The following is a 19,641-nucleotide window of genomic DNA, read 5'->3' on the forward strand; positions in this document are numbered from 1 at the left end:
CTTGACACCTTATTAAGAGCCGAAATCATTAAAGAACCGGACCAATTGACACCCCTAGGGTGGGGGTGGGTGGGTGTAGCAATTCAATTCAAAACCTCTTTTTACCTTTCCTGAATGATTGAATTTAAAACTGGAATTTGACAGATGACGAATCTGGCTTTCACTCTACCAATTTCTTTTCTAATTTCAGTTCTAGTCAAATGGAACCTAAGCCAGACGGATAACTACTACGTTTGGGCATGTGCATGGATTTAGAAATTAGAAATTAACAAAAAAAATTTGAAGGCAAAATAGTAAGAAAAAATCACCGATCCAACCCTATACAGTTGAGACGTATCCGTATCGGCGATGACCGGTACTAGTACCGACACCGTGAACCAAATCCCTAAGCATGTGCAATCAACACTCTATAGTTGTAAATACATGCAAGTAAGGCTATCGACTGGATTCTAATTCAACAGTTGATAGGTTCATTAACACCTGCCAACATTCATTTTACGGAGCAGGAATTCTAGTTGGCCCAAACAGGAAAGAATCCAAGCCTATTACAGACACATGGTAAGTCCTATGGGAATTACAACAAGAGAGAACCAAATGTTAGGTAATCAAAGCACCTAATGTTACAACCATGTATAGGAGATTTCTAAATAAGTACAAAAGATTTGGACTATTTTGTTCAAGAAATTTGGGAAACTTGTAATTTTTCAGACTCCAATAAAAAAATTGGTGTATATTTTGGGCACCGAAAAATTTTGGCTGAAAAGTTCAACTACAAAAATCCGGTCCTCGTGAATAATTTGCAAAAGAAAAAAAAAGGAATATTTTATAAAGCTTCACTTTGCAAAGCTATGTTGTGATTCCAATAGTAAATAGTAATGCTTCTGAACAATGCTGTATGGTAGACAAAATCCAGAAATGTTGAAAATGAAAAGAATAAATGGTTCCACTAGTTCATTACAGGAGGTTTTGTAACCTTAAAAAAAATGAAGTTTAACAAATATTAAATTTCCTGGAAAAAATGGAACATGAGAAGCAGCTGTTCATTGTGAAGAGGAGGGAGGAATATCTGACGAGTCATCTGGATCTGGAGGATCCGGTGGAGGTGATGAAGAGGATCCAAAGTCAAGATTTGGGAATACCCCAGGTGGCCTTTCTCGTGGTTTGATTGTTAACAATTGGCTTGCATCACCAACAACATCCGCCCATCCATAATGAGGTTCAGGCCTTTCAAATCAAAGTTCATGCTATGTTAAGTTGAATTTCAGTAGATTTCAGTAAAGAATGAAAAAGAACTTTGATGGACTTAATAGAAATTGTTCATCCTGGTTTTTCGTCTGGATCAGTTTCTCAGAGTCTAATCCGCTATATGCAGGTTTATATAAAAATTTCAATTAAACAAATTTATAGCCAAACCAGAAAATGATCTTACTCATAATGGGCTTCCTCCTCCACAATGATATCCCAACTTTCGCCCGTAGTGCTTCTACCATATTTGTGTACTTTCCTAATAGATAAAAGTTTAGGCACATTAATTAGTCCATAAGAAATAAAACTTGATACAACATGGGCCACTTCTTTTAGTTTTCTGTTTGAAAAAGTTGAAGCTGGTCAAGTTACGCTACGAAAGTTTATTTCGAGGTTGAAGATCGAAAAAATGTACAAAATTACGTAATACATCTTAAAAGGATTCCAGGAAAATATATTCTTGCTGTTCAAGTTGCATACCCGTCTCCGTAGTGTTCTTCTCCCCATGTCCTTGTCCAGCCTAGAAAATTACATGATAATTTTGTCAATAATAGTATGTGAAAGAACTAAATATCTCAATTGAATGAATGGAAATAAATTAACTATTAAAAAGTGAACAACAAAAAACAATAGTAATTAGCACAAACAAATATTGTTATCCTAAAAGATTTGCAGTTTTCATACCACTGTAAACATTTGTGCAATTTGACATTTCATTAGCCAAGTGTTTTTAGGAGGATACAACATTGAAATTATTGTTGGTGCTTAGATTTTGACATCTCAGTATAACTTGTGGTAGTGCAAGGACAAAAGGGCCATAATCTGATGTAACTCCCACTTTAGTATTTTTAGTAAAGTCCCTAGATGGGTGGTGGACTGGAGGTGGTCCTAAGCTTTGGAACTTTTTGCATAAAGTGTGTGCCCTTAGACCCGCATGTCCACACTGGCAGCCTGAGCTCCAGTTCATCAAGCAACAACCCCTTGGTATTGCAAGGATAATGCATAATGAAATTGCTGTTTTTGGAGGCATACAAGAATCATGTTTATTTGTCATTAACCTAAGAAGAAATAAGTCAAGATCCTCAATCTCATGTGCATTAATTTATCAATCACCAAGAGAAAGCATCCCAGCTTCTTACCAAACTCAAGAATGTGCTCCCCTCTCTTTTTCTCAATATTCATCTCTATGTTATCTACATCTCTCATTTTCACGACCTAAGCCAAGATCAAACACCCAACAATATTCCACCTCCATTTATGGATATCAATTACTGCAAATGGATCCTGATTAGTATTTAAGCAATTGCACTTTGTAATTTATGAAACTATTAAGAGCCAATTAGAACTTCATAAGAACTAGGGACATAGTCTATATAATTGTTTTGCGATAAAATGAAGACAAGAGAAATGGACATACGATTGCCAGCTGGAGATAAATGCCATGTCTCTCCTTGGCGCGAACCCATGCCAGCAAAGAACTTCTCTTCCCATTTGTCTCCCCATTTGGTTCCCAAGTCAGTTTCTGCCCATTTATCTGTCCTGAGAGAATTTTAACAGAAAAATTGCTTGTCAATGCAGAATTAAACTTAATAACAAATCAGTGGATTGCATTTAGATGCCAAGCACAGAGTAAGTCAGTTTGACTATATATAGCAATCTGGGGCTTCTCATTGCCTCGAGAAAAAGAAAAAAGAACTTGTTTCCCACTAGATGACAGAGCTATGTAGTAAGAATAGCTGTGTTCAACATGAATACAGCGTCTGACACATAGTTGTCATGGCGTTGCCATGGCGTCCTGGCGCTGGAGGTCTGTGCATATCGACCTACGCCATGGCGTCCTGTCTCTCTTTCCCTCTTTGATTTCTTCTTCTTTAATTTTTTGTTTCTTCCCCAACCTTAGACCCACTCCCTGCTTCCCAAAATCTCCTATTTTAGCCTTGGTTTAGTAACCTGCAACTAAGACATCCGCCAGATCTGATTTCAGATCTCACCATTCAGTTGCCAGTAGAATTTTGGGGCTATTTCTCGTTGGGATCGGCAGACCTTGGTGCTGCGATTTTGTTCCAGAAATTGCAGGGAGAATCGTCTTCATAAGGAGTTTCCTCTGCTGGAACTACTCCAGTTCATCGCCTCTCTGCCTCTCTTTCTATTGTGTTATTGCAAGGTTGAAGAAGACATTAAGTCTTTAAAATTGCAATTAAGGACAACTTATTTTATTTATATAAAACCCCTTATATTCTCTATTTCTATTCTGTTTAACCCATTCAGTTTTCTCTTTAACTCCATTAAATTACAGTTCTGCCACTCCTTTACAACTTCAGATTAATTACAATTCTGCCATTGCTCTTATAAATCTTGATCTATCTACTAGTTTGCCATTCAACTTTGGATTTAATTACAATTCTGCCATGGTCGACATGATAGCCATGGCAATGCCATGGCGGGCGATGTGTCGATATATCGATTAGACACCCCTCCACCGACTTGGATTGCCATGACGGCGTGACAACTATGGTCTGACATGGCAACTACTGCGTACGTTAGATAGGCATACATAGAAAATTGAAAGTGGATGAGAGGAGTCTGACACCAAATATTAACAAAAAAAAAAAACTGAAGTGTCCCTCTGATGCAGTTAAGGGTGTTCAATTGCGCCCATTAGATTGGTTTCTCTATCTCAACCTCCATTACCCTCTTACACAGATTGTATCACATTGGTAGTCCAGTCAAAACAGCGAAAGGCATTTTTATTGGTATTGAGTTGTGCATTGAGAGGTGAACAAGTTTTCAGAAATATCTAGAATAATAGATGTAGGCATTCAAAAGGTGGAGAAATCATCTTTACTATCCCTCTGAGTATATAATTTGAAAATTCAATCTCTTCTAATAGATTACAATTGAAGTATTTAACCAAATATAATATTATCTATTCAAACTGACCTTTTTCGTAGAGTTTTGTTTGTCCCATTGAAAGAATGTGGCAATACAGCCAACACTAATCAGAAAAATCCATGGTTGAAAGTACTCCCATGACCATGGTATTTTGCCATGGATTCATCCAAGGATATACTTGAGAAGGGAGACACATGTTTCTGTATGAAGCATGGTAGACCCACCTGCCCTTCAACTGTAAGGGGCTCCCTTGTTGCTGCTTAGAAGGCGACATTGAGATAACTGGTGGAATAGGATTTGTTTAGCAGTAGGTAGGCTTACTTGGGGTGAGCTGAGTACAAGCTTACATACAATAGTGAACCTGAACTATGAAACTTAAGTATCAGGAAAACCCTCAAATAACTAAAAGTAATACCTCAACACTTTTTAACTACAAAAAAAGTCCAAAATATAACAATTAGTAATCTGCACTACATAGGAAAATCACATGAATGGGTTATTTTAGTGGCAATAAGCCTTTGATTTGGTTCTATACATGTTGGGCCTTTGGTCTGAGGGGTTTTTATTATAATGGACAATTTTGGTGACCCTAAAATAAGGGTAGGAGTTAGGATACAGGATTTACTTTAGTTACTTTAAGTTGGAGTCCTAGTTAAAAAAGTAGTTGTTTCAAGTCTTTTATTGGCGAATAAAGTAGCTAATTTAATGATTATTAGTTGGTTAGGCTAATTCTAGTTAGGAGTTAGATTTTAATAGTCTACATAAATGTATGTAGCCAACCATACAGACACAAATTTATGAAATATAGCTTCAAATTTTTCTTAAAGTTTTGCTGTTGTGGATTCACTAGTGTGCTTGATTCCAAGTGAGGCTTAAGTGGATTCTTAGCCTTGTTATCTCTTCTATTTACCTCTCTATCTTTCTATCAGGATAAAAGGTCAGATCCTCTCAATTTCTATACCTTGTGGCACCTTTTTTTTCCTGCTTTGTTGCTGTTGCAAATTCAAAAAAGATATTACTTTCTTTGTGCTCTGAGATTCCGTTATTTGTTTCCTGATTTTTGGGGTCAATTTCAGCAACTCTGAACCTGCTATTAGCATTCCATAAAATCACTTTCTGTTGTCAAAATCAAATCAGACTCTGTAGTCAGTTGTCAGAAGAACAGACCCTTCAACTCTAATCTTAGCCTATTCTGCTTTGTTTGACTGAAGCTACAGAAACTTTCCTTATTCTAGTTCTGTTTACCAGGACTGCAATTCTGCTGTTCTAGTTAGTCTTCTATTAGAACTGTTCTGGTTGAAGATTAGACCACATTACCCCCAAGGAAAAAATGAAGCTTGCTTGAGGAATACTGATGCAGATTTATCACCAAACTGGGCTTATTTGCTAAGGAATAAGTTTAGGGTTGGGTTGTGTACATGTTGGGCCTTCAATCCCATGGGTTTTCAATGTAATAGGCCACTTTTATGGGCCTAAACTATGGGTAATTAGGTTGCACACGGGATTAGTTGTTTTAGTTCCATACTTAGTTTTATTTTGGTGTTTTTGTTCATAAATTGAATCGGTTCAACCAATGTTTCAATTTAAGTGATTTTAGTAGTTTTCTTTTTAAGTATTTAAGTTGGGCTGGATTAGGACTTTGTTTTGAGTCTATTTCAGTTTCCTAGTCAATTTAAGTTACCTACTAGGTTAAGGATTGGGTTAGGCCTTTCCTTTTAAGTGTAGGAGTCTATTTGGTTGTAAGGGGGGCAAACATTGGACACGAATTTTGATATTAATGAAAGCTTTTGCTGCTCTTCTTCTATATTGAAGATTTTTGTTTTGTGTTCGATCAAGGCTGGTGCGATTGGTGTTTGATCCGATTGACACCTTGCGGTGTGAAGCCCGGGTGGTTCTTTTGAACCTCTCCTTCAAGTTCTTTGAAGATCTCTTTTAATTTTCAAAATCAAGACTCAAGAATTATTCAAAATCCTCTAACCAACTGAGCTGCCCTTGCAATAACAGTAAGTTAGAATCATCCCATCAATACCCATTCTTCTCCTAATCCTCCAAACCACCCCAAAACCCTAATTTTCCCACCCATCTCCCAAAATTCTTAACAAACCATTCAGCTAACAACACCATCATATAATTGGATCGAGTATTCTCCTGCCCAATTGGAATACTCGAACCAAGCTGTTTTCCCATTACCCATTCAAACCACAACATCCCTCCATCACTGAACAACATTCCCATAACCTAAATTCTGCCCAGACAAAACCAGCCACCAAAATCCCTCATTTTTTAGTTCAAACTCTCCACACCTGCCGCTATAGCATTCGATTCAAACCCTAACCCTAATTTCACCAAAAACCCTATTTTGACCTAGCCAATTCACCTGTTCATAACAGATCCTGGTTTACTGGCTCCTAGTTGGTCTCCTTGCCACCTAGGACGACATTAAATACTGTTCTTAGAGCAATGAGCATTTTTATGCAATGCCTCCTATATGGAAAGTAGAAGTGCAAATAACATGATGTCATCATGTATTCTAGAAATATAGAAGCAAGCTGCTACTAATAGCCTTTATATCGCACATGACTGACTATTCATGATTTCTTGAGTGTCTTCATGTTCTGACACAGGATATCATCATAAAACCATGCAGCATTAACAGTTAATGAAATTATACACTCAAACAGCATACTAAATCTCTGAGACACAATTTGGGCCAGGCTAGTTTGGCAAATGACAAATTTTCCAAGGCTCAGCTTGATGTAGTTCAAATTTAAGCCTGAATTTCTCATAGGCAGACCTGAGTTGCACCCTTACATAGTTTAAAGTATTATTAAAATACTTTTAATTTCACACATAAAATTTGATTGATTAGATATTCCCATAAATATCTAATAATTCATTGTACAGTATTTACGATTATGTTAGAATAAGCATGGAATTTTCTGCAATTTATTTTTACTTTTGGGAGAGATTATACGTGGTATTCACTTGAAATCTATCTCACCAGATTGCCAGCCAGCATGGTTATCTATGGCGCTATGTAGCTACTAGATGTAACTTCATTGCATTCAACATAGTATTTCATTGATTCTAAGAGTTGCCACTATTTCAATTTTAGGCATATTTAAGTGATTCTGGCCAACATACATGATGCAGATAAAACACATAATTGCGCTTATTTTAGTGGAAATGAGTCTTGGGTTGGGTTATATCTGTCTTGGGCCTTCGGTCCAATGGGTTTTCTTTGTATAGGCTACTTTAGAACTCCTATTCCTACTTTGGATAGCATTTTAATCATGTGGAACACCTATTCTAACTAGTTAAGATAGAGTTTTAGTTATAAGAGACATCAATTCTTACTATGGATTGCGTTCCTATTTCAAGTACACTTTCCTTTCTGATTGTAAGTACACTTTTAATTTCTATTTAAAGGATGTAAGGCCATGGAGCCCCCAATGATTTTATTAATGAATGAAGATGGCTTTATGCTGCTCTTTTATGTGGGACTCAAGTGTTCTATTACTGAGACTCCAATAAGTCTAGGTGAGAAGCCTGGACATATCCTCCTCTTCTAATCTCCTTCTTCACTGTTTAATCTCTGCAAACAGGTCTTTTGTTCCTTAAATTACTGTTTACACTATATATCGGAATCCCTGTTTCTGGCTTAATACTACTGAGAATTCAACTCAGACTTCAGGTTTATTTACAGGATACTATTCTGAATTTAATCCTGGTTTCTAGAGTTGTACTTCATATACAAGTCATAAAAATCCTTTTCCATTAGGATTTCCTGGGTTTCAGAACTACTTAATGCTGCAACCAGGTTACTATTTAATCTGTTTCAATCCTCATCAGAATAAAGTTTGCTCTTAAATCTGGTTTTGTCCTACTGTTCCTGATTAGTTCTATTGCTGTTAATCATTCATTCAATACTGTTTTGACTTCCTTTAATATCAGATATCGATTCATTGATCGGGAAACTCAAATCAAGAATTCTACCCTCTGTAGAAGTCCTCTATAAGTCCAGATCCAACTGTTGGATCAGTTTAATCTTCTGTGGAATCATTACTGGATATAAATCAGACCTACGGCCATACTCGCGTGTCCACCTGATTTCCTGATTTAAAATAATTTAAATTTCTTGAATCTGGTCTTTTATTTATTCACTGCGGTTCTGGTTTAATCTGAGTTTCTGAAACCTAGTTGATTAGACTTCTAGAAACCCATCAATAGTGGGTCTCAACAGGTACTGAAACAGAAACTATTTCAGCATAATTGGTCAAAATTAACCCAAGCCATATAAAAATTAGTGACTTTGGTCAAAAAAGAAGTCATCAAAATATTTCAATTTTGGCTTTAATCGGAGTCGGGATAAAAACCAGAATCGATTCCTTAGGAGGTATACTGAACACTTGAACACTACTTGACCTTAACATAAAAATTAGATCTGTAGGCAAAATGAGCACACAGTACATTAAATCTGAATGTAGGAGAGGACAGAATTCAAAAACCATTTTTGGACGGATCCTTTTCCATCATAGTTCTCGCCCCACTTCTCCCACCATGACTGTTCATTGAGTCTACCATACTTATGTGCCCCTTTCTCTGTCCAACCTTTTGCGTCGTACTTCTCCCACCTGGCAGAATAAATAATGTATTTTTAATGAAGACACAGGCACAAGCACACACACACACACACACAGAGAGAGAGAGAGAGTTGAAATTAGTAATTTAAAAAGAAAAAAGGTTACGCTGGACCTAAGTATTTTCTCACCATTTCTCATACCAGCCAGCATCTTCTGTGCCCGATGTTGCTTGTTTCTGCGCACTCCTCTCTATCCTCGCCAGATTACTGAAGTTTGAAAGCAGAACAACCATATAATTTCACAAAGATATTCGTAATAAACAAAGAACTTAACCAGGCAATAGGGTGTGTTTCAGCACAATTAAAGCCCAACATCTTAATACTCATTGGTCACACATATGGAGAAATTTTCATTCAAATAAATTATTCAAAAAGTTATATATTTTGTTTTTGCACTCTACACTTCCATTTATAACTTATATGAGAAACATATCTCACAATATATGGCATAAACTGTAAGGGTAGCTTCAGTTTTCCAAGTTTGTTTGTAGTTTGACTGACCCCAATGGACATGTTGGTGTTTAATCTAGAAGGATTTCAATAATACATGACTGAAGTGTTTTATATGTTACAGCTTAAGAAAAATAAGAGGGGCATACTGAACGTAAAGAAACCATTATATAATGGGTGTAGTTGCAAGCTGGCAACACATCAGCAAATGAAGAATACACAAAACCAAACTGTAATTGTTATGAATTACAACATCCCAATTAGAGAAAGACTTGAATCTGTATTGCCACAAAACAATTTCTGAATCAATGACAATAGGAGTAACTATACACCAAGATAGTTTTCAATTGAAGCTTGTCGCAAGCAACAGAATACATAAAAAGAATATACAACACTAATGTTCCATAAATGATCTAAGGTTGGTATCTCAACTCAATGTCGGCTCTTTCTGTGATATCTGGAACCCTTCATTCTACATAAAACATCCATCTAAAACATGGTAAGACAGGGAATGGATGTGAGATATGTATTGGATCCTTCTTTTGACTTCCATGGTTTTCTAGCATATTACTCTGCTTGAGTGCTGAATGCTATGTTGCAAATTCACAATATACTTTTGTTGGTAATTATTTTTGTTTTGGATGCAAATAATGAATGCACCTAGATTATTAGGCAGTAATAAGTGGATCCATAACATTGAAGTCCCATATTCTAATATTTAATGGTCAGACAGCTTTGACTCCATTATGCATACCTGCATATCTAAAGGAGTTCTTGTTTAAATTGTACCTCCAGTCATCTTGATGAAGAACCTCCTGCCATGTTTCCCACCATGAATCGCCCTCAGCATTTTTCCCAGATTTCTCAACACCTATGAAATGTAAAGACTCACAAAAATGAGCACTTGAGACGACACAGATACCAAAAACTATCATTTTAAATTTTTTCGCTTTTTATTCCACACATTTTATGTTGAAACAAATGGATCCCAAGTTAAAGGAGAAAACATAGAAAAAAAAAGTTAAGGAACTATAACTCAAGAAACAACTCAAACGATAACCTGACATAAATATTTGGATTCATAGGAGCAGATTTTAAAATTCTGCAGCAATTTTAATTGACTAGTGTGGGCAACAATCACCAGCATATCTTCATAAACATCAAGGTCATCAAGATAGTTTCTCAATCTAGAAAAGGAAAGAATACATATGCTTACCTAGCTCTTTGTATCCGCTCCAGTCACTCTTCTCCCACCACTGTCAATGAAATCAGAAAAGGAAATTAAATGCATCCACTGCAGATAATTGTTGAGGTTACACAAGCAACATCAACAAAAAAGTATGAGGATAGTATAATATAAACTTTAATGTGGAGATTGATTCTTATGACAGAACCTAAGAAACAAGTTTAACTCGTGAGGGTTCAAAAAGAAAGTGTTGATTTGATAAATAGTCCAGGTTATCTAAAGGTTTGAAAAATGTATGCACATTTGTAAGTTCTGAAACGCAAGTTGCTGACAGAGAGGCACTAGTATTACCATTCATAACATTTCAAGAACATAATCATGCTTTTGCATTCATAATAAAACAAATTACAGCACAAGAAAAACATAAATTAGCAAAGATATATATCAAATTATCAATCATTTATAATTCGTGAGGGTTCAAAAAGAAAGTGTTAATTTGATAAATAGTCCAGGTCATCTAAAGGTTTGAAAATGTATGCACATTTGTAAGTTCTGAGATGCAAGTTGCTGACAGGAAGGCACTAGTATTACCATTCATAACATTTCAAGAACATAATCATGCTTTTGCATTCATAATAAAACAAGTTACAGCACAAGAAAAACATAAATTAGCAAAGATATATATCAATCATTTATAGCTCGACAATGTTGATGAAAAAAAATGATCTTCAGTATCATGTAGTTATGATAGTGGATGATACGATGTGAAATGGGTCCATAATCAAATAAATCTTCTTGATATTGAAATCTATTATAGAGGAGGAACATAAACATTTTCTGTCATAGCACAAAGATTGAAAAATTATTTCTTTCTATTCAATTCCCCAATATTTAATGGTTGTCAACCAACTCTGATGGGTAAATTAATGAATCATTTACCATAAAATAGGGGGAGGGGGTTCAAATAAAGGTCAGGATAAGGGTCACTGAGTTTATTTGTACGTTGGGCACATATTGTCTAGACAATGAAGTACAATCAATTGAGTCCATAATGAAAAACTGGATTTGAACTTGTAAATCTGGAATTGGATAAAAAAAGTATGTAATGCATTCCCCTCCCCATAAGATAAGAATTTGTTGGTTCGGGTGCAAATTGAATCTCTTCACATTCTTCTCCATCTGAATCTTGTTCAAGTCTCGAATGAATCAAGGACATATTCAAAGAAATTATGACTGTCAGGCGGAAAGGTTTGTGGATTCCATACAACTGCAGCAGCTGAACCTAATAAGATTTATATATATATATATCCAATCCTATCTTGGCTTCATGTACCAAAATATCTCCATATCTATGCTTCCAATATTTTTTTGTTCCGACAATTAGATGGAGAATAGATGCCAATAAGAAAAGTATGCCACTGAAGGGAAAATCATCAAAACAATATGACAACTACCCTAAAGTCCTTGCCCACAGACCTCTTTCATTTTACATAATCTTTTGCAGTCCAATTGATCAGCAACAAATAGAACTCAATTTCATAAACAATAAGGTAGAATTTAATTAGAAAGCAAAAGTATACCGTCTCTTTCCATTCTGAGGAACCATCTTCGCTTTGACCGCCCATCTTAGTCCACCGGCATCTGAATCCATTTTCCCCGAGTTCCTCCCCACTATCTCGGTACCAAGTACTTCCATCTTCATTTGTGCCACTCTCATTGATGTTCTTATTTATTAAGTTGATGCCCCAGTCCTTCTCATTAGCAATGCCGGTATCTAGAGTGGAAGAATTAGTAAATACAACAATCTCTTCAGATGAAAAATAAGATTCAACACGAGAAGTGAAGAAAAACCATGATAGATGACATATATTTCATCTAAATAGAACAAATTAGAAACAACTAACAACTTTGGGAACTATCATGGAATAAGAATTACAGATCCAGATACATGTTGCAATTAAGCTGATTATCCATTGTAAGTCTACCTCTTTTGGGTGGAGTATCACGAGAATGTGGAGCACAGTCTCCTGAACTACACCGAGGATAGAATTCTTCTAGTTTTGAAGCATCCCGAGGCCTGCAACAATGGAAGCTCAAACAACAAAAGATACTTCAGATCATATTTTCCCAAATAAGGGCATCATGATACATAGAACTGACTATTAAAGCAGGGGGTTAGTGCCTCGCTTGGTCCATCTAAGAGCTAAGTTAAGAACGATGAAGAACTAGAGAAAAAATTTGTGCTGAAGATTTGTCTAAATGCACAACCTTAATTAGCCAACATAAGTTTTAAGCTCTGAAGTTGAATTCTATCTTCAAAGCAATTTTCAATATCACCATCCAGCAAAAAAGAAAGAAAAAAAACATAGTGCCAGACTGGGCAGACATGTACCATCCACTTCTTTCCTACATAAAGCTTTTACTGATCTATGTATAGGTTCTTAGTTTTGAAAATGTGAATCCCCCTAATTTGTCTGAACACTGCGTTGCCAAAGATAGATGTATACGAATAAAACATAGCGAAGATAGGTAGAGATGGGACCCGTGTCCAGACAAACATAAATTCAAGACCAAGAATCACCAATACCCTCTACACTCCAAAAAAGGAAGGGCTAGTTCAAGCACTTAAATCAGCTACCACTCTTTCCCCGTGTCAAACCACTCTCCAGGTGCCTGAATGATCTGGGTATGATAACGAGAACATTGTAGCTCGCCGCATAAATCAAAGTTAAAATCTTCACACATACGCAAATAAACCAAAAAAAATCAAAGCTTTCTCCCTTCCCCCAACCAAAAAAAAAAAAAAAAAACGAAATGCTATCTCCCGCTTAGAACTTACTTAGATTATAGTAACAATTTTGAATAAAGCAAGAATAACTAATCCACTGCATTAGCATTTTAGTCATTTAGAATAGAACTTGAAGAAGAAGGAGAAGCAATACCGGGGAGAGGCAAAGGGCAATGCAGGTGTCTCTTGGATTGGGATTCTACAAGAACTTTTATTTGTCTGAAACCGCCAAGCCACAGCGTTATTATCCGACCCCGAGTCAGAACAACATATGGTTGTAATTCGACTCAGTCGATCCCCATGACCAACTCTACAACTGCTTCTCCTCTTGCAGAAATCCAAGCCGTAACGATGCAGAGGAGAAACACCAAACCTACGGAGTTTAAGACCAAACGAAGAAGTTGCAATGTCACTGGAACCGGCCGCCATGATTTACGACAATGCCATAGAAGGGATTTGTAAATCCGAAAGACGAAACCCTACTAGTATTGAACTTAATGCTTCTCTCTGCTTCGAAGTTGAAAGCTCTAAGTTTTGCAGACTGAGTCTCTTTCTTATATATTAGAGATAAGAGAAAAGAGTAGAGAAGTAAGAAGAAATTCCAAAGCGTACGACTGCGTGGTGATTGCGTTGGTTGGTTTTGTCCGGTAATTTCTTTCGTCGTTGGAGTCCAGAAGATTCCGTTTTCTCTTATTCGCTGGAAGAGTTTACACTATATGAGTCTCTCACTATTCACTACCAGAAGACGGTTTTGTGAGATATGAGAGTGAGAGAGAGAGAGAGAGAGATACGTTTCGATCTGCTCGGGATCTCCTCCGCCTGTTTAGTACACGTGAAAACGGTGCGGAGCCCCTTCTCTCTCTCTTTCGTTGTGTATCCGTTAACTTGACGTTGTTATTGCCACGTGTCAATTCATGAACCGTATGTCAATCCCAACGTTAGGTGTTTACAGAGTGCTGGCCCACTTTAAAAAAACTGCCCATTTGGCTCGCTTGGACTTGAGCGAAGACCAGGAACGCTTGAGCTGTTAGCGAAGTTGTTTGTATTTTTTTTTTAATAATTTTTTTTGGAAAAAGGAATGCCATCGGTTCGGTTGCACAGCAATGTGTACATGACCCCAGTCACAGCCGCGCATAAATGACCGATGCACCTCTAATCTTTTCTATCTTTTCAAAGGGGTGTGCTGATTATTTCACACACGATTGTATCTGAATGTAAATATACGCTGCACTGCATGATCAGATGGTTTTCTATCTCTTTTTTGTTTTTTCAAGTAAATCATGCAACAATTGTTTATACTCACTGAACCAATCAAATTTTAATAAAACGATTATTATTAAAAAGATCATTTCGTGATAAATAATTTAAATTTTAGAAGAAAATGCCAAAAAGACTGCCTTTGAGTCCTTCTTTACACCTACCTAGAATCAAATGAGAATTGCACTTACCTATAATCAAATGACAAAAACCATAAAGGGCAATAGAACCCTTGCATCAGTGCAAATCAATGAGAATGCGAATAGAAGCATTAGTGTGGATAAGGTTTTTTATTTTATTGGGGTTGAGTGGTCTTTTTGCACACTCTTTTTTTTTTGGGTAAAGGGTCTTTTCGCACACTCTTGTGTTTGCTTACAGAAACCATACCATCACTTAAAGGGTTAGGGATGAGGAGCAAAAGAAAGAGAACTGGTTTTATTTATGTTGTAGACAAAAGTCCAATAGTAGATGAATCAAACCCAAAAATAGACTGGTCAGAAAAACAAGTCAATCTATAACTCTATTTTATTCATGGAACCGGTGTTGGAGCCATGGATTGTGGTATCAGTATCGGATCAGTTAGATCGTATCGATATAGATTGATATCAATACTTGGCCGATCTTGAATTGGGTATCAATATCGGATCAAGGGTAAAATTGTCAAAAAAAAACTCAAATTTTTAATAAATAGTATAACTAAAAGTGACCGATCCAGATCGATACCGATATCGATACCGATATCGATACCAATACCGATACCAATATCTCATTGGAGATGGACGCATCTTAGAAAGTCAAATTTAATAGTTAAAGATTGTAATTCATGAGCCCCAATATAAGATAAAAGAGTGTGAAACGGCCAGAGCTTAGCAGCCAAATTCGTTGGCTGTGACAGTTGCAACTGATAGGAATTAGTTGGACTTGATCGGCATCAAGAAGCAGAGGAATTAGGATCGGCCAGGCCAGAATCGGAATCCGGCTGGTCAATTCCGATTCAAACCCGCCAATTCCGCCGATTTTGATTCGATTTATACGTTGATAAGTTAGAACTACACTATTTCTGTGCAACTAATTTGGAGCAAATCTCGAGACCTTGTTGATCTGAATTGGAGGCATTCGTTCATCCAGGAGGCAACGTTAACATCGTTCGTTTTGTTGTTTTTTTACGTGTTACAAATAATCCTGCTCACCTGTTCTATAATCTTATCCAAAAGTATTTCAAATTTTCTTGGTCTTTGTAAATGCTGACTCATCTTCCACTTGGTAACACCACATATTGACTCGTAGATGATGATGATGATGATGATGATGTGGCAATATCGAAATTCTTCCCTTCTTATGTGATATATGTCCGATATGATGATGTGATGGCTGAAGCGATGGTGATATCTGTTGTTGGATCATAAATGTGGATAAGTGAAAACTTTTTTTTTTTTTTTTTGTGGGTAGAAGTGGATAAGTGAAAACGAAGAAAAGAAAGTGAGACCAGGAAATGGTGGATCTTACGTGTCATATGATACGTGGTAAAAGCGATTCGTGGTTATTGGTGGCGCCAAGTGCGTTAACTGGAAAAGGTCAAAGAAAATGGGCCCTTTAAACTTTGACTTTTGTTTTCTTTGAATACTTTGAACTCTTCTTCTCTTATCCAAAATCCAAAACAAAAAAACAAAAAATGCCTCTTCTCTTATCAACTACAGAAGAGTGTATTTTTCAATGAGTTCAGATCTGCTACTCATATGGAGACGGGTGGGGATAGAACTGACCCCTCCATGGGGTAGGGGTGTCAGAAGAGTGTATTTTTCAATGAGTTCAGATCTGTTACCCACATGGGGACGGGTGGGGATAGATCTGACCCCTCCATGGGGTACGGGTGTGGGTCCCATTCCCCATGGAGGGGTCAGATCTATCCCCACCTGTCCCCATGTGGGTAGCTGATCTGGATTCTTTTCTAATAACAATAGACCAAGACAGTAGATAATCATAGAATGGTTCGCACACATGGAATCTAAAAGAGGTGAATTGGGTCCCATAACCTGATTCCAGCTTAGATTCTCGTATGAGAACCATTTTTATACAACCTCAACTGCATAGATGGATTCCAAATGAGGTGAATCCTACAATCTGATTTCATCTGTGTTGCTTAGACCTGTATGAGAATGGTTCTTGTAAGAGAATCTGGGTTAGTCTGATCTCATCTGTGTGGCTCAGATCTGTACGAGAATGGTTCTGATCTGAGAACCTGAGCCAGCCTCTAAACATAGACGACGAAATCTAGAGTAATTGAGGGCCACGAATAGTTAATTTGAAAAAAAAAAATCAGAAAATTATGACTCATGCTCCACGTCAATTTGGATAAGAAGCTTTAAGGCTTTATACGTCACGTCACCACGTACTTCATTATCTACACTAAAGACCTCGTAACGTTTCACGTCCTTTACGTTTCAAAACATGTGTGAGATTGTAAATTGCGCGCTTTTGGTTCCATCGGTTGCTGTCATCTCTCATTTTATTTTGGTTGCATAGAGAATTTTAGCTTTTACATTATCAATCTAATCTCATATAAAAAGTGAGATTACACAGGCCCACGCCAAACAAAATAATAAGTGATAGCAATAATCGAAAGAAGAATATATTTTTTTTTTAGATTTCAACAAGGAAGATTCTTTCAAAAGAATAATATGTTTCATGGAATTAAGGTTGCTCGTTCTAATATGTTTCATATTTTTGCAGAGCTATTTTTGATTATCTCCTAACTATTAAGGTTGTTCTTGACCTCTTCTCACCTTTTTAGACAAGAGATAAATTTTTCCAAAAGTGATGTTCATTTTAGCAAAAATGTCAATGTTTTTTAAAGAACCCGTCTCTGCTCTATGCTAGGTATCTTTGAAATGTCTAAGGAGACTACTTATTTAGGGATTAATCTTTTCCATGGTCGATCTAAAGTTAAGGGGTTGCATCACACTGTCAATAGAATAAGTAAGAGACTTGCATCTTGGAGAACTAACCTTCTTTCATTTGCAAGTCAAAGAGTGTTAATCCAATCAGTTTTGGCTTCTATTCCTACCTTTCTAATGAATTGTTTTTCCTTTTCTCTTAAAGTTTATCGCAGTATTCACTCATTTGCTTCAATTTTTGGAATGGGGGATCGGGTAGTAATAGAAAATCTTCCTTTATTGCTTGAGATAAACTTTGGCTTTCTAGAGACCGTGGAATTTAGGTTTTAGAAAGCCCAAAACGCATAATGATACTCTTCTTTTGAAATTGGGGTGGAGGCTTTTCACTGAAGACTCCTATTTGTGGGCTAGAGTCCTTAAAGCCCACTATTTTCCCAGCATTTCTCTCGTTGATCCTAAAACCTCTCTCAAAAGAAGGTCGTGGACATGGAATAGCATCTCTCATATTATCTCCATATTCAGAAAATTTTGTTTGAGGAAAGTAGATTATGGTTAGAACATTTTGTTTTGGTTAGACCCATGGATTCCTTCAATTCCGGGATATTCTATTCTTTTAAATCCACCTGCTCATCAGCATCCAGAAAAGTTTTGTATGTTTTTTTTTTTTTCCATTGCATAGAATTTGTAAACATACAAACCTTTTCTTTTTCTTTTTTTTTTTAAAAAAAAGAAAAGAAAAGGTTTGTATGTTTACAAATTCTATGCAATGGAATTGTTGATTTACTAAGATCTTCTAGACCTAATTATTTGCCTAACATTCTTAATTTGTCTCTTTTTGACACTGTTGACAGTTGGTGATGCACTTTGGCAAAAGATGGTCATTTTAGTACTAAGTTTGCAATTAAATCCCTTTTTTATAAGCCCACTATTCGTGATTTGCTACAATCCTCTTGGTGGAGATTCTTTTGGAAACTAAATTTACATCCTAAATTTAAACTATTTTCTGCTGTGTATTACATGTAGGGCTCCATATGATCTTTATCAACCTAGAAAATGCCTATGACAGAGTCTCTAGATAGCTCATTTGGCATATCCTAAGGAAGAGAAGGAACTCTAATAACTATGTGGATATAATTAAGGACATGTATGAGGATGTGGTGACAAGTGTCAAAACTGCAGAGGGCCAAAGTAGTGAATTCTCTATTACAATTGGGTTACACCAAGGATCAGCTCTAAGCCCTTATTTATTTGCACTCATCATGGATGATTTACCTAGACACATCCAAAATGAGGTCCTTTGGTGTATGTTTTTTCCTGATGATATTGTTTTGATAGATGAGACAGTAGAAGGGATTAATACAAAGTTAGAGCTATAGAGATCAAACTTGGAATCAAAGACAGAATATATGATGTGTAACTTCAGTCAAACCAGGAGAGGTGATGAAGTGGTGAGACTTGAGGAGTGAAAGTTACCACAAAGCGATTGCACTAGATACTTGAGATCAATCATTAACAAAGAGGGTGATACAGAGGATGATGTCTCCCACAGAATTAAAATAGGATGGCTGAAGTGGAGAGGTGCTTCGGGAGTGTTATGTGACAAATGCATACCTGTAAAGCTTAAAGGGAAATTCTACAGGACAGTAATAAGATTGACCATGACTTATGGGGCAGAATGTTGGGCAATTAAGAAGAGTAATATAGATAAGATGAGTGTAGCAGAGATGAAGATGTTGAGAAGGATGTGTGGCAAGACCTGGAGAGATAGAGTAAGGAATGATTGTATTAGAATCGAATTGAGAGTTGCACCAATCCAAGAGAAGCTCCGTGAGAACCGCTTGGGGTGGTATGGTCATGTACAACGGAGACCTATGGATGCATCGCCAAGGAAGAGTGAACAGATTCAGTTTGACGGAGCTAAAAGAGGTAGGGGCAGGCCTAAATTGTCTATTGAAGAAGTGGTAAGAAAGGATATGCATGTGGTAGGGCTTGATCCTAATATGACTGCAGATAGAGTTGTTGGGAGGACAAAGACCCGTGTAGCCGATCCCTTGTAGGGGAATGTTCCTGAGATGCTGCTTTGACTACTGCGTGGACTTCTTCCTTTACTTATTGTCCTTTTTTACTTCCTTCTACTCCTCTTACTTGTTTTTACCTCTTATTTCTATTACTGTCATAGCCTCTATCGGATCCATGTAGCCGACCCCATTTAGTTGGGATAAGGTTATGGTTGTTGTTGTATTATATGTAGGGCTCCCAGTCAAGGTAACTCTCTCGAAATGGATAC

At 36.8% G+C, this 19,641-nt stretch overlaps 1 protein-coding gene across 1 annotated transcript; it reads right to left on the reverse strand.

Annotated features, from left to right (window-relative positions):
- Positions 1-916: 916 nt before the first annotated feature.
- On the reverse strand, positions 917-13,720 carry LOC122662726. The gene is made up of 11 exons (XM_043858445.1): positions 13,358-13,720; positions 12,401-12,492; positions 11,996-12,189; positions 10,446-10,485; positions 10,019-10,100; positions 8,909-8,986; positions 8,646-8,771; positions 2,663-2,784; positions 1,726-1,765; positions 1,430-1,504; positions 917-1,224 (listed from the first exon to the last, which is right to left on the reverse strand). Exons 1-11 carry the CDS (start codon positions 13,630-13,632, stop codon positions 1,041-1,043), a joined length of 1,308 nt encoding a protein of 435 aa, XP_043714380.1. The 5' UTR covers positions 13,633-13,720; the 3' UTR covers positions 917-1,040.
- Between the last annotated feature and the right edge of the window lie 5,921 nt (positions 13,721-19,641).

This window comes from Telopea speciosissima, chromosome 5 (assembly GCF_018873765.1).
Source record: "Telopea speciosissima isolate NSW1024214 ecotype Mountain lineage chromosome 5, Tspe_v1, whole genome shotgun sequence".
NCBI lineage: Eukaryota > Viridiplantae > Streptophyta > Magnoliopsida > Proteales > Proteaceae > Telopea > Telopea speciosissima.

Bases quoted from the DNA above. Each gene is read 5' to 3' on its own strand.
- LOC122662726 (XM_043858445.1), bottom strand. From the start codon at position 13,632: ATGGCGGCCGGTTCCAGTGACATTGCAACTTCTTCGTTTGGTCTTAAA. The intron at 12,190-12,400 runs GTAGACTTACAA...CTTCCACTCTAG, and splicing joins TGATACTCCACCCAAAAGAG to ATACCGGCATTGCTAATGAG. The intron at 8,987-10,018 runs GTACAATTTAAA...TTCAAACTTCAG, and splicing joins CTTCATCAAGATGACTGGAG to TAATCTGGCGAGGATAGAGA.